This window comes from Mastigoproctus giganteus, chromosome 9 (genome assembly GCF_048544385.1).
Source record: "Mastigoproctus giganteus isolate SK-2022 chromosome 9, ASM4854438v1, whole genome shotgun sequence".
Classification (NCBI taxonomy): domain Eukaryota; kingdom Metazoa; phylum Arthropoda; class Arachnida; order Uropygi; family Thelyphonidae; genus Mastigoproctus; species Mastigoproctus giganteus.
The window spans coordinates 139,609,613-139,637,464 of NC_143583.1; the positions used below are offsets into that span (position 1 = coordinate 139,609,613).

The window sequence follows — 27,852 nt, forward strand, 5'->3', positions numbered from 1 at the left end:
TTGAGATTTCACGTTCAGTACTAAAGAGTCTGGCAGCTTCCACATGTTGTTTGCTCATTCCAGCTCTCCATGGCTCTTTATCACTGACAATTACCCAGTTATTATCTGGATGAGTGTTAAATTACTTGATCTATTAGTGATAAAGAGCCGTTAGAAAGATGGAGACTCATCCCTGCTATACTGTTCTGTAAATGAAAACCTGTCAGACCCGTTCTCTTGTTTAGTAGAAATAAAAATTTAAAAAAAATTAAAAAATATCATTTAAGTCTATTTCTAGAAGGGGAACTCTGTGGGCTTTTTTTTTTTACAAATTTCATTATTTTTTTTCTGAGAGAAAACATGAAAGTTTGTGTATCATATATACAGGGTGTCTCAAAAATATTGGTACAAACGTTTAGGGGAGGTCGGTAACATCTAAAGAATTATGAATCGCATGGGAAACGTCACTATAAGTTGGTACACGGCGCTGTTCATCAGTTCGCGAGAGGGAAAATTTCTGGTTTACTCATTCAAGCAGTAGTTGCCGTACGAAGAGCAAGCATCGATATACGAACTGTGAGCTGGCATACATGCACCTAGTGTATGGATTAGCAGAGGGCAATGGAAGAGCTGCTCAACGAGTTTATGGAGAATGCTTCCCAGACAAACATGTACTGGACCACCGTTTGTTTGTGCATGTGCATCAAAATTTGTGCGATTATGAGTCATTTAGAGATAACAGGAGTAGTGCGGGCAGACCACGTTCGATGCGAACTCTCTCCATGGAAGAAAGTGTGTTGAATGCTGTCCAGAATAATCCTACTACCAGCACATGTGCTGTTGCCCCTGCTTTAGGAGTGTCTTATTGCAGTGTACATCATGTCTGGCATGATGATTCCTTACATCCCTTTCATCTCCAGAGGGTTCAGTTACTGCTTCCCCAAGATTATCCTGCATGTGTGGCTTTTGCGCAGTGGTTTCTCCAAGAAAGTGTTCAAGACTTGAAATTTCCAGCCTATGTTTTGTTCACGGATGAGGCTTATTTCATTTGGGAAGGCTTATTCAATCAGCACAATGCTCATGTGTGGGCTCACAACAACCCACATGGTGTGCACCCCCATACGACACAACATTGCTTCACAATAAATCTGTGGGCAGGTATGGTCGGTGACTGCTTAGTCAGCCCATACCTGTTAACTCCGCTAAATATCGGATCTTTTTTGAACAAGTTCTACCAGGGTTACTTGACGATGTTCCAGAAAATGTGAGACGCAACATTTGGTTTCAACATGACGGGGTGCCTGCCCATTTTGGAAGGTGTGTTCATGACTATTTGAACAGGCATTTTGGGCATCGATGGATTGGGCGTGGTGGACCTGTTGCTGGCCCCCGCACTCACCTGATTTATCGAGCCTTGAATTCTTTCTGTGGGGCCCTCAAATCTATTGTGTATGAATCGCTTGTGGAGATGGAAATGGATCTCTTGGCGAGACTCATCTGCGCTGCTGCTGCTGCTACTGTCAAAGAAACTCCAGGTGTGTTCGACCGTGTCTGCCAATCCATGCTGCGTCGGTGTCATGCATGCATCGTGTCTCGTGGTTGAACCTTCGAGCATCTGTTGTAACATCATGAAATGCATCCATCTTGTACTCCATTGTTGATATTATGTCAAATAAATGTTTTCCACTAATTACTGTCTTGTGTCATTTCTGCTTATTGTGCCTCTACTACTACTTTCCCGTGACGTTTCCGGTTATGGGTTCCTATGCGATTCACATTCCTTTAGATGTTACCAACCTCCCCTAAACGTTTGTACCAATATTTTTGAACACACCTGAATTTTACTAGTTTTACACATTGCTTATCTCAAAACACTAGGGCACATGCAACTTCCTTAAGTTTTGCACATGAATGTAATTAATCATGTTATTGCCATCATGTAATTTTTTTATAAGAAAAAATTTCCACTAAGATTTTTCTTCCTAATTCATTCATTCATTTTTTTTCTCTTTAATGACCAGCTGCAGAAGGCTTGTCTTCCATTTTCTAATTTCCATTGTGTACATCATTATGCATTTAAGAAGGAGAAAGTGTATATCAATGGAAAGTGGTTGGCAGCTAAAAGTGGAATAAAATTTACTGTAAGTTGGAAAAATTGTTAATGCACCCTTAATTTTAGATTGTTTGGTATTTTTAGCTTAAGTTTCTGAGAAGTAAATTAGTAAATTTGATATTTAACTAGGAAGCTGCTCTGTGAATTTTGTACATTTGAAATATAATATTAAAAAAAAAAAGAAAAGAATGAGCCGTATTAAATTGAAATTGATATTCCCAAATTTGAGAGCATTTAGAATGATTCAGGTGATAGAAAAGTTTGTTATGGAAAGTCACAGTTGTTTTCATCTCTCAATAATAGTTTAGATGTGTGAAATTTAAAATATGTGAGTTAAATTTGAATTTAAACTAAAATGTCATAGTCATATGCTAGATTATTTTATTTATGAAAACAGGGTTATGGCTATTGCAAATATCTTGCCTTTCAAAAAGTACATAAACTTTCTTACTCAGTGAATTAATAGAGTATGTAACTTTTGCATAAAAGGTATTCATTTAACATCTTGAATATTTTGTGTAGATTTGCAAAGATGTTAACTTTTTTTCAAGGGGTAGAGAGAAGAATGACAAGATTGATTACAGGCATAAAGGGATATTTTTATCAAAAGAAATTTTTTTGTAAGTTCTGGCACTTGAAGATCAGGTATTTAATATACACAACTTTAAAGAGTTGAGTAAATTAAATGCTAAGGCATCTTTACACTTAGTCATATGATACAAACAAAGGGGGATAATTGTAAATTAGATATCTGAAAATTTTCTTTTAGTTGAAGAGTTTTATTGACTGTTGCATAATTGCAAACTCTCCACATTTATGATGGAGGCTGTTTTTTGTTTTTTATAGATTCTCTTACTTGTCATCATAAAATAGCTTTTCTCAGTAGATTTTCACAAATGCGAGGCCCAAAGTGCAAAAGAACTGATAGTTGGAAAAAAAAAATAAAGAAGTTTTATTTATTACAATGAATGGGAAAATATTAAAAAAGAAATTAGTTATTACAGGAACATGAAAAATTATAGCTATTTTTCACTAAATTTTTCATTTGCAAATTTATCAATAATAAAATACATCATAATTAATATCCTCTAAAGTATCATCCCCTGAGATTCAAATGAAGGGCACTGCTACTGCAGTGTTATTGCTTTTTGCCATATAAAAGAGACAAAAATTTGTTGTTTTTATATATTATTCATTTTTCATTTTTTTGTTAAGTGTGGGGATTTTTTAATTGCACAGCCCCAAGTACATGCTTCTTGTGCCTATTAGAAAATCTATTTCTGATTTTTGTCTGTCTCTTTTTCACAAAATCACAGTAAACTATGGCCCATTTGTTAAGTTCTATATATTTCTTCTTGAAATTTTTGTTCTCTGAATTTCTCAATGAAATTTTTTGCCTCTAGTTAATTTGCTCCCTGGTGTATTAGTATATATTGCATAAAATATGGGAAACATGCAAAACATATCACACATCTGTGTAAATTAGACATTTGTAAATAAATGTCTAATTTACATGAGAACAATACAAGTGCATAGGAAGAAATAAGAAAATAGATGTAGATTTCAAAGAAAAAATGGTAGTGATTGAAAATGATCTCTAGTTTTCTGACATCTGTAAGCAATCAAAAATGAACATTGTTGGTTGGTTACAGATGTCAGAAAACAAAGTTGATTCCCATTTAACACTATAAATAGATATCTCTGACAACTCTATGAACAAAAAAAAAAATAAAATCAAATTGAAAGCAACTTGCTTTCATTGTCAGTGTTGGAAGGTGACTCCATCATCTATATGGTTCCCATAGTGATACTGTAACGATGGGAACAGAATTCAAGCATTATTATACAACACATTATACATTATTGATGATGGTATATCAGGCTTAATGTCCAAGTTTCCAGACAATACAAAGGTTGGCAGGGTTGTTAATGACACTAATGACAGTATGCTGCTGCAACAGGATCTAGAAAAGTTGAGTAGATGGGCTGAGAGGTGGCAACTGAAGTTGAACATTGACAAATTTAAAGTACTGCATATGGGAAGCAGTAACTCCAGAGTAATGTATCACCTGTGTGGTACTACGCTGACAGAGGTAGAGAGTGAAAAGGACCTGGGGGTAATTGTGTAAGCAGATATGAAGTTTTCTGAGCAGTGCAGTCGGTCTGCAAGAGTAGCTCATGGTGTATTGTCGATGATATATGGGAATTTTTCTAGCAGGGATAAGGAGGTGATTATCCCCTTGTATAAAGCAATGGTTTGGCCACACCTTGAGTACTGTATACAGTTCTGGAGGCCTTATTTTAAGAAGGATGTAGAGCTGTTGGAATGAGTACAGAGAAGGGCAACAAGATTAGTGAATGGAACAAAGGGTTGCTCTTACGAAGAAAGGCTTAAGTTTTGCAAATTACAGTGTCTGAAGACTAGGCACCTGCGAGGTGATCTGATTGAGGTGTATAAAGCCTTGAATGGTTTGAGCATGATCAGTGCTGATGAGATTCTTTCTCTTGCTCAGAAGAATTGCCTGAGAGGGCATAAATTCAAATTGAGGAAAGACAGTTCTAGGATAGATGTATGGAAATTTGCCTTTAGCCAGCGGGTGGTTGATTGCTGGAACAAACTTCCATCTGTCGTTGTAGAAGTGGATAGCTTAAACAGATTCAAGGCAGAACTAGACAAACATTTGGAGCCGGGTGGATGAGTGAAATGAGAAGGGGGTGTGTGTTTTTTTTTTTTTTTTTGGCTGATGCTATATAAGCTTGCTTTCTTGCATCATGTGCCCATGCTAACACAGTGGCTGCAGAAGTCGACTTTGAGCAACTTTGGAGGCCAAGTAATGAACAGGTTCACCAACTTAATCAGAGAGACAACTAATAACCACACTACTAAGTTTAAATCAAAAATTACAAAAAAAAAAGAATTTTTAGCAATAACAAAAGTTCCACTTAGTGGCTTCCAAAAAGCATTTGGTGCACTGTGGCCATAGTTGCCAATGCATCTATTAAATCTCTAAACAAACAAAAAGCATTGCCCTACAAAGTAGCTTCCACAATTTGAGTAACTTAGGTGAGTATTAGTTAAGACAAGTGATGGCTGAGATTCTGTCAGAAAAATTAAGTGATGTTTGGCAGACTGTAGATGGAAGTGGATATCATTGAGTTTTAAACTGAAACACATGCATTTGAGAAATAAAAGAAGTTTTTGGGAGGTTTAAATCTTTTAGCAGTTAAGTTTGTTCTTTTAGTTACTGTGTCATGCCCATCCAAACTTCAAAGGTCTCCATAGCTTCTCTGGAGACTAAACAAGGGTTTTGCCACTTAAAGCCTCCAGTAAGAAAAGTTGTGGTATTTGAATGGATGAAAAGAGTTACCTACCACCTGGTATCAGAGTTGAGCATTATTCAAATAACTTTTTATTTGAATAATAATTTGAACAAAAATTTATTTTTTATTCATTTATTTGTTATTGTCTTTATTTGTTAAAGAAAATATTACTCATTATTCATCATTTGTTGTTTTTATTCAGACTATGAAACAAACTAACATTCTTCAAAAAACTTCTTTAATAATTTGATTAATTGGCTTTGTATCTTGATTATCCTAAGAAATTGAATTATAAGAAATAAATGAAATACAGTGCTCCCTGCTATAAAATGGTTTCGTTTATATGTGAATTAATTTTTAGCGCCATTATTATTTGAGAAAGGGCTCTCATAATGCTGTTACAAATACGAAAAATCATTTTTTTTTGGCCTTACTTCGAGTTCAAGCCCTAATGCTTTTCTAGAATTTCTTCTCCTCCATGTCTACACAGTTGCTAATTCAGAATTTGTGTTTAATTTATAACATGATACAGAATTATTCTCATATTAGATTTGAAATTCTCACTCAAACAATTTATTTATTACGTTTTTTCATTTGAATTAGCATTAGCATTAGTAAAGGCACATGATACAAGAAAGCAAGCTTATACAGCAACAATCAAAAAAAAAGAAAAAAAAAACTCCTTCCCATTTTACTGATCCATTCATTCCAAATGTTTGTCTAGTTCTGCTTTGAATTTATTTAGGCTATCAACTTTTGCACATCTATTCTACAACTGTCTTTCCTCAGTTTGAATTTGTACCCCCTCAGGTTTGTAATCTGAGCGAGAGGAAGAATTCCCTCAGCATTAAGTCTACTCAATCCATTCAAGGCCTAATACACCTTAAGCAGATCACTTCGCAGGTGCCTAGTCTCTAGAAGCTGCAATTTGCAGAACTTAAGCCTTTCTTCATAAGAGCACCCTTTGTTCCCTTCACCAGTCTTGTTGCCCTTCTCTGTACTTGTACTAGCAACTCTACATCCTTCCTTCCTAAAATAAGGCTTCCAGACCTGTATGCAGTGCTTAAGATGTGGCTTGACCATTGCCTTGTACAAGGGGATGATCACCTCCTTATTCCTGCTTGCAAAATTCCTGTATATCATTGACAAGAGCCCATGAGCTAATCTTGCCTGTCTGCACTGCTCAGAAAACTTCATATCTGACTGCACAATTACCCCCAGGTCTCTTTCATTCTCTACTATCCTGACTGTAACACCACACAGTTGGTACATTGCTCTGGGGTTACTTCTGCCCATATGCAGTACTTTGCTGCATTTGTCAATGTTAAACTTCAGTTGCCACTTCTCAGCCCATCTGCCCTGATTAGATCGGGGTTCGAGCCCATGACCTCCAAATACGGAGGATGTAGAAAGGTCAGGGAATGACCACTGTATATCCCCCGAGCAATATGGCCTTAGTTGCTAATGCTCCTAAAAACCAAACAAACAAACATTTCCCAGATTTTTGGGGAAAAATTCGAGATGGGAATGGAGAAAATGAATTTTCAACGACATTAGACAGCCCATGTTTTTGTAGCACTCGAGTAAATTAGACACCACCATTTCATAGTTTTCTTCATTCTTATTAACGAAAAAACCATGTAGTACCACTTTAAATGATCGCCAAGCTGCCAATTCAACTTTGTTTAACTGGGTTTCAAACACATCATCTTTCAGCAGTTTCCGCATTTGGGATCCTACAAAAATTCCTTCCATAAGTTTGGCATATGTTAAATTAGGAAACACACTTCTCAAGTATGCAAATCCTTTACCTTTTTTATCTTGTCCCTTCATGAAATTTTTCATCAATCCAAGTTTGATGTGCAGGAGGTGGAAGAAGAACCTTGTTTGATTGCACTAAAGGAATATATTTTACCTTATGTTGTCCTGGTATGAACTCGTCTGGCTGGTCCCAATGTTGCACAACATAAATGTTCTTCTGTTGCACGGCTGTCCCACAAACACAATAAACAACATTTTGTGACCCCCCCCATGCAAACCAACAAGCAAACCAATAACTTTAAGATCACTGCATATGTTCCAACCATAATCCTGGTATTTTATAGCATGTAGAACCTTAGATATGCTTTCATGACTTTAAGTCCAACTGAATGAAACACAGAACTGATGGAAATTCATTGCCATTATGAAGCAAAACTGCTTTTAAACTTAATTTTGAGGCATCTATGAATAATCACCATTCATGTGACTTATGCACGACACCTAGTTCTTTCAGAAGTCCAATAATGTCTTTTCAAAAACACATACTGTCCTTTGTAGCAAAATATTTCGAAAACTTTTCAACAAGGGTTGCGGCTACACCCTCCTACTCTTGAGGGGCTGTTTATGTTTGGAGGATTGATTTACAACCCTGAGAACATGTCATGATCAGTTAATACTTGGAAAACCTTGACACAGCCTACAAAAATCCTCACTAAAAACGCTAAGTATGCTCTGTTCAAATTGTAAATTGTTGAATCAGAATTTGAACCCAAGAACCATAGGTAGAAGTCTGATTATATTTATCATAAGAAATTCGAGGCCAGAATCGATTGCTAAAATTAAGAGAATTAGCTTATATCTGTTAAAGTCATACAGTATTGGTTAGATTATGCGAAATTGGTATATTTTGGTAAAAACGTAACTCCCTCTATATTTAATAACTGTGGCATGATATGAAACTATCATGGTGATTTTTGAAATTTACTCATAAAAATTGGTTAAAAACAGCATTTAAATTCTTGGAGGTAAAATCATGTTGGCTAGTATTATCAGTGAGCATGAAAGTGAACGTGAATTGAGGCTTTCTAAGATTGAGAGGAATATATCAAGTCAAAAAGCAAATCTAAGAGAAGTCATGAATCTGCTGTAAAAAAGAAAATAGTATCAATGAATGTGAAGATATGCATCTCTCAAAGAGTCTTTTAATGACAACATTACAAACTTCATAATTCATGCTATGGTTCCTCAGAACTATTGAGGATTCATACATTTTTAAAAATGTTTGAGAACTTAAAATATTTTTATAGCTGGTTTAAAAGTTATTAGCTGTTGTGATCACGGATGTTATATTGATGATTTATTCAACTGTAGTATTTCTCCAATAAAACAGGAACTTAAAGAAGTAAATTTCGTATGTACAACAGCTGACATTTGGTTGACTAGGAAATGAAGTTTTTTAGGTATGAACACTCACTGGATTACATCGGATTTAGAAAGGAAATCAGTTTTGCTAGCATTTTGTATGTTTTGCACAGAATTTCTGACCTTTTAGTTGACATTTATTCAGATTTTGATCTAAATTAAAAAAAAAAATCATAGTAACCATTACCGATAATGCGATCAGTTTCCTTAAAGCATTTAAATGTTTCAGGATAAAAAGCAAATACAGTAAGTGCTGGTTATAGGGATCATTTTTGCAAATTGAACTTTTATTCTAATAAGCGAAAATCAATGAATATTATCCACAGGCTAAAAAATAAAGATATAAAGTACAAATTTACACTTTATTACCAAAAGTTTAATACCAGTTAAATGATACGTGAAAATTGGAAGAATATTATCCACAGGTTAGCAAAATAAGAATAAATTTATACTTATGTAGATAGCTGAATTAATATACATATTAATTAAACATATCACTTTGTAATATGATTATAATTTAAAATAGTCACTTATTTTAGATGGCTTTAAATTATCACTACAAAGTCGATTTATAGATTTTTCAATATTTTGTAATAGTCTATATTTATGATCACTTGTGCTATTTTCTTCCAATGCTCTCCTCAGGGCAATTATAGCTTCATGAGTTTGCCATTCTGTAACTGGAATTCGTTCAGGTTCATCTTCACTTTCCCCCTCCTTAGTGAAACTAACAGTCACAGACTGGGCAATTTCTTCATAATTTTTAAAGCTGTAGTAACTTGTAGATTGCCATCTATGTCCACCCAGTCATTAAACTCCTGTTCACCCATCTTCAGGCTTTGCAACGTGATCAGTATCTTGACTTAGTTGACTATCATGAGTGATTAATCCACATTTTTTGAGACAGCTGCTAATGCAGGTTACAGAAACTTCATTCCAGGCACTCATGTTCCCAAACCATCATCTATAGATAGGATGATTCTTCACTTCATATCCAGTCAATAAAAGGTCTTAAAGGCTTTTATTATATCCTGATTGAGAGGTTGAATCAGTGATGTGGTATTCGAAGGTAGTAAAACTAATTCATTGTTTTTGAAAGTCAACTTTGGATGAGCTGGACAGATGTCCAAAACCAATGCAGTTTTTTTGTTTTTCTTATCCAATGGCAAATCACATTTGCAAAGATAACCTTCAAATAGAGAAGCTGTCAAGCATTGCCATTATTGGCATATTCAACAGGCAGCTGTTTTACTCCTTTAAAACATCTAAGCGATTTACTCTTGTCTCTAACTAATGGCTTCATCTTGATTGTTCCTATCATGTTGTACGTTAAAAGAACTGTAATCCTGTCTTTGACCTTCTTTCCTACAGATGCACAGGAATTTTTAAAAATAATGCAGTAGTTTGGGGGTAGCCCTGTAATACAACCATGTTTCATCTGTATTAAAAATGTCTTCAGGATTATAAATACTTAATACAGTTTGCCAAGAGGTTTTCAACCAGTTGTCAACTGCAGAACCATCAGAATCCTGTTTTTCTCCTTGAAGTTTTTTGCAAACAAGATCATGCCTCTCCTTACATCTTGTCCATCCATCCATCGCCTTAAACTGTTCCTGTAATTTTTCAGCAAAATCATTAGTTCTTTGAAGAAGAATGCTACGATTGAGTGGTGCATTAAATGAGCCAGCCTGTTTTAACTGGTGAGTATGGGCTTGGCAAACCCAGGGTTCTGAGCTGGATATCATCATTCTTCTCTTTCTTGGTGATTCCTTTCTACTTCTCTCTCTCAGGGTAACTTGGAGAATTTTTTTTTTTGGCTGGTGAATTTGGCTTGGAGAATTTTTTTTTTTTTGGCTTGGAGAATTTTTTTTTTTGGCTTTTTTTTTTTGGCCAGCAACTAAGACAGTGGCAAACACCTGTCGGAAAAAATTCCAGCGGGCTAGACGTGATTGGCCTAGAAGTAGAGGCGCTCCGGGAACGATACCGTACTGCAAGGAATCAATACACAGCAAAAATCAGAGAAAGAAAACAGCGTACATGGGAGCACCTAGTTTCCATGACAGGAAATGACAACCCCTGGGGAGTGGTCTATCGGGTGACTACAAACAGGCTTCCCAGAGGCGAGGTAGTCCCAGCAATGAGGAAACCGCAAGGGGGTGTTCTCAAAGGTGTGGTACGAAACAGTCAACAATATTTTGGATGCTATGTTTCCGGAGCACATTGATCCCACTACGCCAGAACAAGTACTGCTCTGCCAGCAGAACAGCATATACACAACCCAGAAAATTGAGGAACCTTTCACCAAGATTGAGCTGGAGATCGCAGCGGCCAAGCTGAGAAACAAAAAGTCCCCAGGGGAAGAAGATCTCCTAGAGCCAGAGATCATCAAGAAAGCAGTGGACACCATCCCAGAGGAAATATTGAAACTATACAATAAATGCTTCAAAGATGGCTACTTCCCGTGCAGTTGGAGGGTGGCGACGCTCCACTAATCTTGAAGAATCCCACAAAGAGGCAGGACCTCCCAGGGTCCTATCGCCCGATAGCGCTCCTGACAGTTCTCAGCAAGCTTCTTGAACATCTCCTGCGAAACAGGATAGAGAACCACTATAGAAACGCAGGCCTAGAGTCACCCAAACAGTTTGGATTTCGAAAAGGATACTCCACCACCGATGCCCTACACAGCATCATCAACGCTGCAACAGAAACAGACCGCAAATACTTTCTTGCCATCGCGGTTGACTTTGCCTTGGCATTTGACACCCTCTGGTGGCCAAGCGTCCTCAGCAGGCTCCGTGAGGCCAAACTCCCAAGTAATCTATACAATTGCATCAGCAGTTACCTGTGCGACAGGTCAGTAAAAGTCACTGCTCCTTACTGTACAATAACCAGACGCGTCTACAGAGGATGCCCACAGGGCTCCGTCCTGGGCCCACTGCTCTGGAATGTGGTCCTGGACGGATTCCTCAACCTCGGAAATGCAACCTCCCAGGTGTATGTGGATGATCTTGTCCTGACACTGGCAGAAAACTCCAGGGCACAGCTGGAAAACACAGCAAACCGGGCGCTCGCCACTCTACAACAATGGGCTGACAAAAATAACCTGAAGATATCATCCACCAAGACAAGCTCCATCCTACTTCGGGGAACCCTGGACACCAGGAGACCCCCCAAATAAAAGTACAAGGAACCACTGGGAACACTTTCCTCACTCCCCTGGCAGAGGGGAAGGTGACAGCCTTCTTGTTGCCTCCCCCCGCCATCCCACATCTTTCTCTCTCTCTCTGGTGGGGCATGGGCATGCCCCACTGGCACATGCTGGGGTCGTCTACTCTATTGACCCCAGTATTTCCTAGCTATTCCCCTCCCTAGCCTTCAGTCTCCTCCCTTCTCTATCTCTATGCCAGCGCAAGACCCACACCAAAATTCTAGCTTCTTTAAATTATTTCGCCCTCTCCTCGGCCATTAAATTTTCAAATGCAACCCCTTCAAACCGGGAAGCATGTATGCGATCAACATACAACGTGAAATTTTTTTTTTTTTTTTTTAGGTCCTTGCCATTGAAATCTCAGGAAAATAGGTGGCAGGACCAGACATCTTAGATGTCTGGTCTACCTAGACATCTAAGATGTAGTGCTCACACTGTAACGCTTTGTGTTTCAGCTAATAAGCTCTGGAAATCAATAGGAAATCAGCCAAAGTTTTGGATTATTGGATCATACACTTTCCAGACCAGGAGAGACTAGATGGAACTTATAAAATGAGTCACTTAAACAAATTCCCAAGAATTTGAGAAAGAAGTATTCGATTACATAAAGAAAATTTTCTCTCAAGGAATTTTTTAAATTTAAAAAATTCCTTGAGAGACTTTGAATTTGATTACATACTGGAACACATAGCATGCACACAGCCACTAGCAGAAGCCCTGATATTTCAGGAGAGTAAAGTACGTAATATGGAGTTTTCATACTGTGCTTTTTAACATTACAATCTTGTAAACCTTGAATGGATATATTATAAATATTTGAGGGAATCCTTACTTAATAGTGTAAATTGCTGAAACAATGAGTTTTTCAATATTTCAAGGTGCATTGTTTCAGACCTTGCTTACGGGATATACCCAGTGGTGGGATTCAGCCGGTTCGCACCAGTTCTGCAGAACCAATACCTAATTTTTTGTTGAGTTCGGCGAACCGGTTGTTAAAATGGCACTTGTGATCAGGGTTCTCTCTAAGGTGGGCGCCTGGTATTCTATGCCATTTATTAATTCAGCAAGAAATTTTCGTTTAATATCGATAAAATGAAGAAAATGTATGTTCTGACTGATGTTTATCAATGGTATAAGCATAGTGCTTTGTTTATAAAAGTTTATGATATGACCACATGTGGACAGAACCAGTAAAAATATTCAAATATATTGGCACATATCCGCTCTATAATATATTAAAATAAAACATTTTTAAAATTTTTTTGCAGTAGCCCTTAAAAGGATGAAAAGGCAACAGAGTTTGACAGATTATTTTTCAATAAGAAACCAAAATCAGAATTTGTTGTATTAGAATTGGCCTTGGATTCAGTTACATCACCAACAATTTTCGTTGAACTAGTTGAATTGGAAAAACAAGACACAGAGACAATATGTTCTTCAGTTATGGAAAGTTTAAATAATGTTGGGCTTACTAAGAACTACCTAGAAAAAAATTTAATAGGATTTTTCTCCGATGTTGCCAGCGTTATGTTTGGAAGAAAATCTTGAGTGAGCACTAGGATTGCAAAAGAGTTTCCAAATATAATAATATGGCACTGTTTAAATCATCGCCTCCATCTTGTTTTAGATGATTCGATAAAGGAAACAAAGCAAGTAAATCATTTTAAAATATTTATTGATAAGATATATCTATTTTTCATCAATCCAATAAGAACCAAATTGAACTTTCCAAAATATCCGAACAACTTGGAATTGAAATTATAAAGATTGGTAGAGTTTTGGGACCAAGATGGGCTGCCCGTGGTTTAAGGTCAACCCTAGCTGTGTGGCCCGCTTATCCAATGCTACATCACTATTTTTATTCAAATAAAAAGTACTTAGGTATGGCTGCCCGTCTTGAAAATATATATTTTACAACTGATTTGGCATTGATGATTGATATTTTAAACGAAATTTCTCTTCTTTCAAATGCACTGCAAGCAAGAAATATAGACATAATAAAGGCTGAAAAACTCGTGATAAGATCTATTAAAGCATTTCAAATGTTGGAAAGGAAAAGGGTTCATACGAAAAAAAAGTTGATGAATTAATTACTTCAGAAACCTTCAAAAACATAGAATTTGTAGAAAATCATCGATTTGTCTCGGGCTTCCTCGGGAAAGACTCTTAGAAAACATCGTAACGAATTTGAAAAAAAAAAAGACTAATGGATTGTGAACATTTAAAAGCAAGTTGTAGCTAATTTCAAAATAGGAATAAATTACAATTTCTCAATTTTTTGGAGCCAGATTACTGGAATATTGAAGAAGTACTAGTTCCATGGAAAGCAGCTGAAGAACAATTGCTCGTATTTAATGACATTTTTAATTACCAAATTGATATTAATGATTATCGAGATTTCTTGGAAAACGTTTTAAAAAATTCCCAGAATTATGCAATTTCAGAATTATCCTGAAAGTGTTCAAAGAGCTAAAAATATTGTCAGAACAATTGCTGTAAGTTCAGCAGAAGCAGAAAGGGGTTTTTCAAAGATGAACATAATATGTTCAGAGAAGAGAAGTCACCTAACTGTTTCTAATATATCAAACACAATGACTATTAGTCTAATCGGTCTACCTCTAAAGGAATGGGATCCTACTCCTACAGTGGTTAAGGATAAATCACTCAGCCGATGATGAAAGCTTCAGATAAAAGCGAAGAAAATTGCAAGCGAGGACGCCAATCAAGAAACAATATGGAAATATCTTAAATAACAGTTTTATTGTTTTTTGTCAGGTATTATTTAATATTTTTTCATTAATATTTTAAAACTCTTTCTTATAACATAATCTAGTTTTGTGGACCTCTTTTATTGTTCTTATTTAAGTATTAACTGCATGAAATAATAAACTACCTTTTGGTATATAGTTTTTTTATACTTGGAACAGTCATTAGGGCAGCGAACTGGTTGTTAAATTATTTGAATCCCACCACTGGATATACCCATGGTTACTAAGTCCCACCTTCATAAAGATACAAGCAGAAGATTTGGTGCAGAATTTTTTTTTTTTTTTTTTTTTATGAGAACCCCAAGCACAAGAGGTATTAGAACCTATAGTACAGGAACTCCCTGACTTACATAACAGTTGCATTATGCTTAATGCTACTTAAGTCTTAATTTCCCTAAATAAGCATTTAGGGAAATTCTGCACTTTCAGCTATGCATGCTGAATTTGATAGAAGTAAAAAAGAAATATTCTACAAACATGTAAATAGAATTATTCAATTTTTTTTATCTCATGTGCAGGAAAAATTACAAAAGTGTCCTAAATTACAAAAATTTCAAAATTATAAAATTACAAAAAGAGAGAGGAGACAGGCATAATGTCAGCAAGTTTTACCTTTCGAGCATCATTGCCAGAATTAACTCTTCAGCTGATAAGCACACCATTGTGGAAGTTGAGAGCTGTGGAGATTTAGAAGGGGCTTTTTCCAACACATCACAAAATTTCTCTGCAACTTCACTGCATATTTTAATGTTTTCAAAACCAGTGTGATGCTTGAACCTATTAAACCACCTGTTGCTTGCTATGAACTTGGCTTGGGGTTTGCTATACTTATCGTTATCTTTATAAATACTTCTTTCTTGAATGGCCATTAGATTCAGGGACACTTGCTACTGAATCTGATTTTCCATCCATATTATTAATAGCTTTTCCATCTTCGATATAGCACCTGAATGCTGTTTAGTGATCACTGTTGGGGTGGACTGGCCCTGGTGTGAAATACATTGATCCTTGAACGTGTTCTTTATACACACACTGTCCCTTAAAATAGTATTCACTGTTGAAGCAGTGAGACCTAATTGTGTGCAATAGATGACAAACTTTGTCCTGCTTCATACTTCTTAATTAATCATCTTCATTTCTAAATCAATTTTGTTTCGTTTCATTTCCTAGCACTGCCAGCACTTGCACTTTCTAGCACCAGTACTTGCACTTTTCGCTTTCCCTTCATCACTGTAGTAAGTAAATAGGAATGAAGAGAAGATTCTGAAAATTTATTTGTGGTTTTTGTATGATTGAAGATTTCAGTGAAGGGGGAACGCATTTCACCATAATAACGTAAAAACCCACCAATTCTAGTTATCGGGATGATTATTGCAAATGCAATAAGATCGAGTTTACTACCTGTTTATAATAGTTGTGCTAACAGAAAAGCCCAATAAACCAGAAAGTGCAAATTGTTTTTATTGTTTTATGGTAGTGACCTTTAGACATGTGTTTTAGAAAAATATCACAAAGGCATTCAAAATTGATTCTTATAATGGAACATATGATAACGATGAAAGTGTAGTGCAATTTCTATTATAAAAATGACCTTTTAGAGAGATAAATAGATTAGTTATATAGCGAAAATTTCAACTTCGAAGGTCTTCAAACGAATTACCAAAAAAAACAATGTGTTATTGGGTTCACATTACAATATTTTCATGATACCTCCATTTATTCCTACGAGATGCGAAATATGTTTCCACAATTTTTTTAAGTTTGCACCGGCCGGCAAAAACTTACGTAAAGTCGAATTTCTGTAAGTCGAATATTATGTAAGTAGGGGAGTTCCTGTATTTAGTATCGTGCATGGATTGGAGGTTGAGATGATGAAAGAAGGTACTTTTTGACATTAGACTTGAATTTCTGTAGATTGTAATTTTCAGGAAATACGTATGAAGGAAGGTTGTTCCAGAAAAATGGAATTTGAATGGATAAATTAGGAAGAAGAAAAGTTGGTTGTGTGAGTTTGAAGCTGGACAGTAAAAGGATGTTGACTGATTGTGGCACATGTTCAGATTGGTTTTGAAGAGACAGACAGACAGACAGACAGACAGACAGAGAGAGAGAGAGAGAGCAGGAATTATAGAAGCCAATTCAGAAGAACAGTGCTTGTGAAAGTATCTATAGAAAAGGCTTGTAGCAAAACAGAAAGCCTATAGAGACTTTGTTAGAGATGGGTCATTAATTAATCTTACTGCCTTCTTTTGAATGGAGTCTAGAAGTTTGAAAGAGGTTTTAGGGGCCCAACCCCAGATCTGGGAACAATATTCCATGGCAGGGCAGATTTGAGATTTGTACAGAATGAGTAGCTGTTTGGATGAAGTAATGCCAAGAAGGAGAAGACCCAGTATTTTAGATTCAGAGGAAGCAGTATTTGTGATGTGCTTATGCCAAGAGAAATTAGAAGTCAAGATAATCCCTAATGGAGATACGTGATCTTGTCTAGAAATCTAATCATCATCAAAGGTAGGCATAGGAGCAGAAGAATCCTTTTTGTGAGATATAAGACAGGACTGAGTTTTAGAAGGATTGAAATCAATGAAGTTATCTTTGCCTAAATGGAGAATTACCTCGAGATCAGCAGTTAAGAATTGGTAGTGGATATTCAAGAGTTGGAATGATGATAGCACATTGCATTCCAAACTGGCAGTTGGAATGCAATGTGCTATCATCAGCAAAACTATGGATAGAATTTCTGGTCAATGGAAGAAAGTCATTAATATAGAAGAGGGAAAGAGTGAAAGAAAGAACTAACTTTGGGGAACACCACCATTAGTGGTGAAGTTAGAAGACAGCCATTCACCACTGTTTGCAGTGAGTTGTCAGAGAGTGACTGGTAGAATGACTGCACTTCACCAAAATGTTGAATCCAGTCATTGTGAACTTCATCAAAATGCTAATTGAACTGATATTCAGGTCATAACTATTACTTAAATATCAGTTCTATCAGCATTTTAGACTCCTAGGTTTCAAGCCCTAGCAATTTCTGGATGAATATACATGGATAAATGAATAATGAATTCAAACCTGGATGATGGTTAGGGTAACTGAATGTCTGTGACAAGCCGTAAGGAACTAACTGGAAAACATTTATGGCAACTGAATACTTCATGAATGAAAAAAAGGACAGATGGCCAAGCATTTCAAAAGGGGGGGGGTATATATTTTAGAGGTTGCGTGGCCCACTGAGATGCTAGCTTATTGTATTTCCTGGATAAATCATATGCCAGATTATTAGACTTTTACAGTATTTATGATTGCTGAATATTCTAGGACTTGAAGTAACTTAAAAATTTTTAAATGTAATTTGTTCCCAAAAGGGAAATCGCTGGTCCTCTGGATTTACTCCATTGCCACAATGGGATACTATTTCAATACAAGTATTGAAATACTTAACTGCTGCATTAGGCCAATGCAGTCCAAATAATAGGAGTTATGTTATACACATAAAAAAAAGTTATATTTTTTATAGTCTGAAGAAGTCTGAAGTTTTTATTCCACACAGTGAGTGACTGCTCGTTTAGATTCAACACATTATTCACTATTTGACATAGAGTCCCTAATCGGGGTTACCTGTTGAGTCACCCAATAATATCACCTAAAAATGATATTACAGTCACTCCCATATTACTGATATTACAGATTTATGTAAAGGGTTGCATTCCATGGAACTCGACATAAGTTGGAATTTCCCTAAATGCTTATGCAGCACTTGCAAATTTGATTGAATTTGATTGAAGCAAGAAAGAAATGTTCAACAAACATGTAAATGGAATTATTTATTAAATTTTTTTATCTCATGTGCAGGAAAAATTACAGAAGTGTGCAAAATTACAAAAATTTCAAAATTATAAAATTACAAAAAGAGCAGACAGGCATAATGTCAGCAAGTTTTAACCTTTCAAAATATCATTGCCAGAATTAACTCTCCAGCTGATAAGCATGCCGTAGTGGAAATTGAGGGCTGTGGAAATTTAGAAGGGTTTTTTTCCAACACATCACAAAATTTCTCTGCAGCTGCAGAATCAGCATTGGCGATTTCACGCATACTTTAATGTTTTGGAAACCAGCACAATCTTGAACCTATTAAACCACCCATTGCTTGCCATGAACTTGGCTTGGGGTCCACCATACTTATCCTTAATAAATACTTCTTGCTTTTGATTGAATGGGCATTGGACTCAGGGGCACTTGCTTCTGAATCTGATTTTCCATCCATATTATTAACAGCTTTTCCATCTTCAATATAATACCTGAATGCTGTTTTGTGATCACTGTTCATCTTGAATGCGTTGATCCTTTAACATGTTCTTTTATATGCACACTGTCCCTTAAAATAGTATTCACTGTTGAAGCAGCGAGACCTAATTTTGTGTAATAGATGACAAACTTTGTCCTGCTTCGTACTTCTTATTAATTATCTTCATTTCTAAATCAATTTTGTTTCATTTCTTAGCACTGCCAGCACTTGCACTTTCTGTTGGCCCCTTTCTCTTCACCATTGTAATAAGTAAATAGGAATGAAGAGAAGGTTCCGGAAATTGATTTATGTTTTTTATATGATTGAAGATTTCAGTGAAGGGGAATCTATAATACCGTAATGTAAAAACCCACATAATTCCAGTTCAAAATTGATTCTTATAATGGAACATATGATAATGATGAAAGTGTAGTGCAATTTCCATTATAAAACTGACCTTTTAGAGAGATAAATAGCTTAGTTATATAGTGAAAATTTCAACTTTCGAGGTCTCAGAACGGATTACCAAAAAAAAAAAAAAAAAAATGTGTTATTCACACTGCGATGTTTTTACAATATCTCCATTTATTCCTACGGATGCAAAATACATTTCCATGATGGCAAACATACGTAAAGTCAAATTTCTGTAAGTCGAGTATTACGTAAGCCGGGGAGTGGCTGTAGTTACTTTGCATTCTTTTAAAGGAACGTAAGGTCAAGCTCTGTCACTGAAGATAAAAAAGTGGCTCTAGACAGCCATGCAAGGAAACATAATTTGGTGTTTCATTTTTTTTTCTCAGTCAGTGCAGCTATATTTATTTATGAGTGTGGTATTTGTTTATTTATTTATAAGCATCAAATTCAGAGCCATCTTACATTTGGGCCATATCAGAGTTGAAGAAAAGCAACTTATCAGATTTCTGATCAATGTGAAAAATAAAAATTTTTTTGTTACAGTTGAGAAAATACCACTACTCTGTATTATGTTTTTCATCAGTATAAACATTTCTGTTCCAATGACAGTGACAGAGGTTCAGCTTAAACTCTTTAGAGACAACTACTTTTATCCACTAGTTATCCTAAAGTTACTACTGTAATGTCATTTTTAATCAAATAACATTGCTAAGAAAGCAAATCCATTATACATTAAAAATTCATAGGCACTGTTATGATCAATTTTTTAACTATTTGACACCTTTCAAACAACAGTTAGCTTCATTTAGGGACCTTTTGTTGAATCATGTATAAACATATTGAATAAAATTGAATGGCAAGTGATGTTCAGAAGAAAACTTCTGATTTAAAATGTAACTTCCATTATATGTATAATATAACCCTATTACTGGCTATATTTGGCCCAGTGCAGCCATTTAGTAAAGAAACAAGGTACTGTTTCATCACAGGCATTGAAATATTTTTAGAAATTACAAATTTTTATTATTATTTTATTTATTTTTGGATGATGCAGAAAAAGTTTGCTTCCTTGCATCATTTGGCCTTACTACTAAAATAACTTATGTTACTTATTACTTACTCCATTACTTACTTACTTATACCATTATGTCTGATGAATAGCTCTGAAACTGGATAAAGCATGCCGTTGAATTTTTTTAATGAATGTTGGCTTCTCCTTCCAGTGATGGATGTTATTTGATTAAAAATGATATTAGTAACGTTATGCCAATTCATGGATAAACATGAATATGTTTATCCCTTCAACTTCTGCTTTTTGGTACAACCTCCCTTCACACGTATTTCCTGAAAATAACAATCTACAGAAATTCAAGTCTAATAATACACTGGTGTGCAAAACTTAAGGACCATTCAGGTTTTCATCTGTAGTTTCTCATAGGAGTGGCCTGGATATGGGAAAAGCATACCAAAGGAACCTCGTGAGGTACAGAAATGATGAAAGAAACAACACCGATACAATGGAAACAAAACGATACAGAGGGACTTTATTCAAAATGGCAACATAGCACTGGCTGCCATGATACAGATGCATCACTGCCAAAGATGGAAGAAAGGGGAGATGTGGTCCTCAGTAGGAGATATGGCCACCCCTAATGTTAATGCAACCGCCTGTCCATACCTAGAACAATGTTGTTGATAAGTTCTTGCGGTAATGTTGTCCATTCCTTTGTCAGCGCCATCTTCAGCTGGTGAACATTTTCTAGTGGGTGTGGATGTACCGCTAGGCATCTCCCCAGAGCATCCCATATGCATTCGATGGGATTTAGATAGGTGGAACGGGCAGGCCAATCCATACGAACAATGTCATCACTTTCCAAAAGCATATCAACAGCTGCAGTGTGATGGGGTGTAGTGTTATCATCCATAAACACGAACTTGGGGCCATTGGCACCTCAGAACAGATGCACATGGGGAATTATTACTTCAGTACAGTAGCATGCACCAGTTACATTACTGCCTTACAGTATCTGGAGTTGTGTATGTCCATCCGAGATAATGCCTCCCCAGACGAGAACACCTCGACAGCCATATCAATCCCTTTCAGTGATGTTTGCGGGCTGATACCATATATCAACCTCTCAGCAGATCAGCTGACTTCCAGAATTGCTGCTGAGGCTGAATGTACTCTCATCAGTAAAAAGTACCTTACCCCATTGTGCTGCTATCACGTTCTTGTGTTCGATGCACCACTGTAAACAGTGTCTCTGATGGGCATGTGTTAAAGGGACACAGCTTACTGGCCGTTGGGCAAACAGCCCACCGTTGTGGAGTCACCTGGCCACCACAGTAAACCGCAATATCCTGCATCCTGTGCTCCTGTGCAGCTGGTTTGCAATGGATCCCGCTGTCAATGGCTGTCAACTTTCACGACAGATGGAAGTTTGTTCCACCACTTAACCACCTGCTGACAAAAGGCAAATTTCTGCACATCTGTTCTACAACTGTCTTTCGTCAATTTGAATTTATGCCTCCTTCAGTTTGTAATCTGAGCAAGTGGAAGAATCCCATCAGAATTCAGCGTGCTCAGCCCATTCAAGGCCTTATACACCTCAATCAGATCACCTCACAGGTGCCTAGTCTCTAGCCGCTGCAATTTGCAGAACTTAAGCCTTCCTTGGTAAGAAGACCCCTTCATTCCCCTCACCAATCTTGTTGCCCTTCTCTGTACACACTCAAGCAAATCCTCATCCTTCCTAAAATAAGGCCTCCAGACCCGTATGCAGTACTCACGGTGTGGACTGACCATTGCCTTATACAAAGGAATAATCACCTCCTTTTCTCTGCTAGCAAAATTCATGTATATCATTGACAAAACCCCATGACCTGCTCTTGTAGCCTATCTGCATTGCTCAGAAAACTTCATATCTGGCTGCACAATTACTCCCAAATATTTTTCATTTTCTGCCACCCTAAGTGTAGTACCACAAAGTTGGTATGTTTCTCTGGGGTTACTTTTACCCATATGCAGTACTTTGCATTTGTCAATGTTAAACTTCAGTTGCACTTCTCAGCCCATCTGCCCAAATTTTCTAGATCCTGTTGCAGTAGCACACTGCCGTTACTGTTATTAACAACCCTGCCAACTTTTGTATCATCTGCAGACTTCAACACTAAGCCTGATATATCTTCATCAATATCATTGATAAATATACAAAACAACAGTGGGCCCAACATCGAACCCTGTGGGACACCACTAATAACATTAGTCCATGATGAGCAGCATCCATTGATTACCACCCTCTGTTTTCTCCTGCTCAACCACCCTTTTATCCATTGTAGCAACTTACCATTAATACCATTCTGTTGCAATTTGTACAGTAGTCGTCTATGTGCAACACTGTCAAAAGCTTTCCTGAAATCCAAGTATATGATATCAAAATTATTTTATGCATCCACTATAATGTGGTTCCTTTGTAACCACATTATAGTATCCAATCAAATTTGTCAGACAGGACTTTCCCTTAACAAACCCATGCTGTGTCTGAATTATTGCTGCAGTCTTGTCTAGATGATCCTGCAGTGCATCTTTAACCAGTGACTCCATTATTTTCCCCGGAACAGAAGTTAAACTAACTGGTCTGTAATTAGTCGTGTCACCCTTCGATCCTCCTTTTGGAATTGGGGATACCTTTATACATCTTCCGTCTGTGGGGACTTCCCCTGAGTCCAAGGATGCTCTCATAATTATGGCTAAGGGTTTGCTTAGTTCCTTTGCCGCCTCCTTTAATATAACTGGATAGATCCCCTCCACCCCAGGTTTCTTATGTTTAACTTCAACAATTTCTCCTCCACTTTGCTCTCAGCTATTTCAAAATCATTAAGCACCCTGTTACAATTTGATAAACTTCCAGCATTTTCCTTCCTTAATAACTCCTCATGTGTGAATGTAGATGCTAAATACTTATTCAGTTTGTTTGCTCTCTGACCAGGATCATCAACAGTCGAACCATCGATATCAAGTGAACGGGTATCTTCTCAAACTTCAACCCATGCACAGTACTAAGTACTATGGATTCTGATACTTTTCGTGCCTGTGGTTTTTTTGAAAAAAAAAAAATATATATATATATAGCTATTTGTAAGTAGTGTACATCTAAACTTTGCTGTCATTGGAGTCCTCCAGAGAGTAGAAACAGAAAGTCATAACAGAATAGCATTATTTTCTAAAATTATTTCAGTACCTGCATTGAAATAGTACCCATACTTCTTTACTAAATGTTTGTTACATTATGTATTTGGAGGATATATTTTGTTAGTATGATAAATATTTTGTGTATCGACTTATCGGGAGTACTAAACTTTTGAAATCCAATGTTAACCTTTTTTTCTAGGTGGCCAATCCATCTACGGGTGAAGAAATAGGAGTGGTACCCGACTGTGCAACAGAAGATGCCGAGGAGGCAATTAAGAGTGCATACAATGCCTTCAGCACTTGGGGTTATATACCTGCAAAGGTAATAGCTTAATTGGCTAATCAGAGTTTTTGTAATGTCAGGTTTATTATTCTTTGTTAAGTATTTATTAAACAGGATATCTGGTAATGAGAAACATTTTTTTTTTTACCCTATTTAAATAAGACCTATTTATAAGAACCAATCTTCAGTTTGGGATAAGCTTCTTTAGGGGAAACTAAAGAATTTCATTTTGATTGTTTCTAGGCTGAATGATCTTAGCTTAGGTAGACTGTAACAGTAGCTTTCAGTGGGTGAAGAAGGAGGGAACTGTGGCATCATCTCTAAAAATTGGTAATAAAATTGAACTACAAAGGATAATTTAATGTGCTGTAGGTTGCACATGTTGTACCACTATTTTCTCTGCCCACAGTGACATTATAGCAATCACACGCATTATGTCCATATTGCATACTTACCTTTCACCCTCAAAAGGAAACAGTTTCCTATTCACTTTGCTTTTGCTATTGCTATTGACAGGTGTCAAGGTCAAATATTTGAAAAATTGGGAGTCTATCTGCCCCGACGTGTATTTAGTCACTGCTAGTCACTAGTCTGTGTCGCATTAAGCAGAGCCTTTCCTACAGCTGAGAATTAAAACTATATTAAAATAGATCTGAGCAAGGACAGTTTTGGAACTATGAAGGCCATTACATGAAAAATATTGTATAGAATGAAGTTTTGCAATTAAATGATAAAATAACCATTTAGCAAAATGAAAAAAATTAAAATAAGATAAAATAAAATAAAATTGCAACTTTATCTGCACAAGCTGCTAGTATTAGTATAATTATATAAATATATATATAATTGTATATTAATATATAATATGCACTCATGACTAATCCGGTTCCCCTCTTTGAACCATCTCCAGAAGTTTTAGGTTTTTTTTAGGTGCAGTCTGCAGATGTAGATACATTACTCCAAATGTGGTCTAAGAATAAGCTTGTATAGAGGGATAATTGCTACTATTGTGCTGTATCGATAAGGTGATTTCTTGAACATGTTGCTGCTAATGATATTTAAGAGTATGAGATCTGAGAATTTCATTAACAAGTACGGATCAGTGTTGAGAAAAAGTCATCAGTTAAGATGGAAATTGAAAGTATTTGAAATCCTTCCCAGATACAACATTAAGGAGTACATAATGAGAGCCTTGACAATCATTTCAGCCGTAAAGGACTGCAGACTCATGGGTGAGAATTTTTCTCAGTGTAGGCTGTGCTTGTTAACAGGGATGGGATACACTTAAATAGAAGGGGGTACAAGAATATTTGCTGTTAATTGGGTCAGCAAACTGCTAGCCTGGTGGTGGTAGTGGTACACAGACTAATAGATATACGGTAGCTGCAGGCAGAGGGGAAGGTGATTCTTGCACTGCTTCTATTAGAACGTGGAAAGCAAGTTGTTGGGAAGATTACCAAGGAACGCTTAAGTTCTTCGAATTGTAGTAGCTCGAGACTAGACACCTGCTAGGTGATCTGATTGAGGTGTATAAGGCCTTGAATGGGTTGAGCACAGTGAATTCTGATGGGATCCTTCTGTTTGCTCAGATTACAAATCTGAGAGGGCATAAATTCAAATTAAGGAAAGACAGTTGTAGAATATATGTGTGGAAATTTGCCTTTAGCCAGTGGGTGTTTAATTGCTGGAACAAACTTACATCTGTTGTTGTGGGAGTTGATAGCTTAAATAAATTCAGTGAGGAACTGGACAAACTTTTAGAGGGAATAAATGTGTGAAATTGTTTTTTTTTTTTTTTTACCTGAGCTCATATGCTTGCTTTCTTACTTCACATGCCTCATTTACTATTACTATTACATACACAATTGACTGTCACTGCTGTGTTACTCATAGCACTTTTAGGTACACTTGCAAATGGGAAATTACCTTTTATTTTCAAAATGTCCTTCCAAAATCTGTCTGTCCACATGTAACAAATTAATTTCCAGTTAACTGATTTTCAGAAAGTTTTATACTTGTATTTATCATTTTGAAAACATTTCTTGAGCCATTCAAAATTTCTTTAAATTTGAACAACTGAACTCTGCCTTTTTTATACACGTAAAAAAATTATTTTATATATTTTAAAAACATATTTACAGCTGGATTCACTGATAAACATCAAAGCTCATAATATCTATTCATAGGTCATGATATTTCAATTACAATATAAAATTAGCATTTGTAGAGGCATATGATGCAAGAATGCAAGCTTATGCAGCATCAGCCAAAAAAAACAAAAAAACCATCCCATTTCACCCCTCCATTCATTCCAAATGCCTGTCCAGCTCAGCCTTAAATTTATTTAGGCTATCAACTTCCACAACAAAAGATGGAAGTCTGTTCCACCAATCAATTACCCACTGGCTAAAGGCAAATTTCCGCACATCTATTCTACAACTGTCTTTCCTCAATTTGAATCGTGCCCTCATGTTCTTAATCTGAGCAATAGGAAGAACAATAGCAATAATCAGCATTCAGCTTGCTCACCCCATTCAAGGCCTCATACACCTCAATCAGATCACCTTGCAGGTGTCTACTTTCCAGGTACTGCAATTTGCTGAACTTAAGCTTTTCTTGGTAAGAGCATCCCTTTGTAAAAATAATTGTGAAAAAAAGATTAACTTAAAAAAATTAAACATGCTTGAAATTTAATGGCATGTATACATTCATTTGTTTTTGCTTGACTAAGCATTTAAAATTTTTTTTGTGAAGGAATATTTTCTTTGTAAGTTTATTGTTTTGTTTACAAATTATTTCTGCTATACAGGGTGTTTCAAAAGATGGTCAATAATTTAAAGGTGAACTGTACAGACTACAATATCCAAAAAAAAGCTTAGTAAACATGGGTCCTTAAGTGAATCGTTTTCAAGATATTGTATATTTCTAGTTGAGATCCACCACTGACAAGGTGAACTGTACAGAGTTGGGATTCACCACTGACTTGTTTGTTTAGGTTAGGTTATGCTCATTCTCTCCATTTCCCCTCTCTCAATGCTCTGAGATGTAGCAGGCACACTAGTATTTGTCAAAGGATAGTCAACATGGAAAGAGGTTACAGCAACGAAGAGTATGCAGACATGCACTTCGGTGCTTCCATAGCCAGGTGGGCAGGGGCAGCAGTGCGTAGCACACACTTTTTGATTAGACCAGGGTTCGAGCCCGTGACCAAATACGGAGGATGCAGAAAGGTCAGGGAATGACCACTGCTTATCCCCAGAGCAATATGTCCTTAGTTGCTAATGCTCCTAAAAAAAAAAAAACAAATAACAAATAACAACATGCACTCAAGTGCACTGTCATTGGTAAAGCCAACGACAGTGCACTTGAGACTGCACGTTTGTACCAAGAAGCATTTCCCCGCCAAAAGCAGCCCGGCAGGTGCACATTCAACAGAGTACATCAGTGCCTTAGAGAACATGGACTCCTAGCACATGGAGTACAAACAGGTAGGCCCATAAGCATAACACCTAATGTTGAACAAAGGGTGTTAGAAAGAACACCCTGTAACATGTAACATCTGTAAAATCCTGTGGTGTTGAAACCAAAAATTAAAAATGGATTACCTTATGTTTAATAAAACCACCTTTAGCAAAGGATTCACAGCTTTTTGCTAAACTAGTGCTCCCATAGTCAGTGGCAGTTCTTTACAGAAAATGTGCATTATCTCAAAAACAGTTCATTTGTGGCCCTGGGATGTTCACTGGGACTTTTTTGCTTATTTTAATTTGTACTTTTCACCTTTAAACTATTGACCATCATTTTTGAAACACTGTATAATAAAAGGGGTCCTGAGCTGGATATCATCATTCTTCTCTTTCTTGATGATTTCCTTCTACTTCTCTCTCTATCACTCTATCAGGGTTACTCTGAATTTTTTATTTTTTTTTTGGCTGGTTCAGCATAAGCCTCAGGCTTCCTTGCACCGTATGGATAATAATAATATTAATGATTTGATTATGCTTTATTTAATTAAGGAGTGTTATTTAATTTTTTTTGAAATATTGAAAATGATAGATGGTGATAACAACTTAAGAAAATTCTAAAGAGAGGCAACATTTACGAAT

General features: G+C 36.4%; 1 protein-coding gene across 2 annotated transcripts in view; it reads left to right on the plus strand.

Annotated features, from left to right (window-relative positions):
- Ssadh (succinic semialdehyde dehydrogenase) overlaps positions 1-27,852 on the plus strand; it is a 312,458-nt gene that overhangs the window by 34,164 nt on the left and 250,442 nt on the right. For both annotated transcript variants that reach the window (XM_090380984.1, XM_090380985.1), the window contains exons 3-4: positions 2,001-2,120; positions 23,663-23,785. In XM_090380984.1, coding sequence (XP_090237110.1) covers positions 2,001-2,120; positions 23,663-23,785 — 243 coding nt within the window. The remainder of the gene's footprint in view (positions 1-2,000; positions 2,121-23,662; positions 23,786-27,852) is intronic.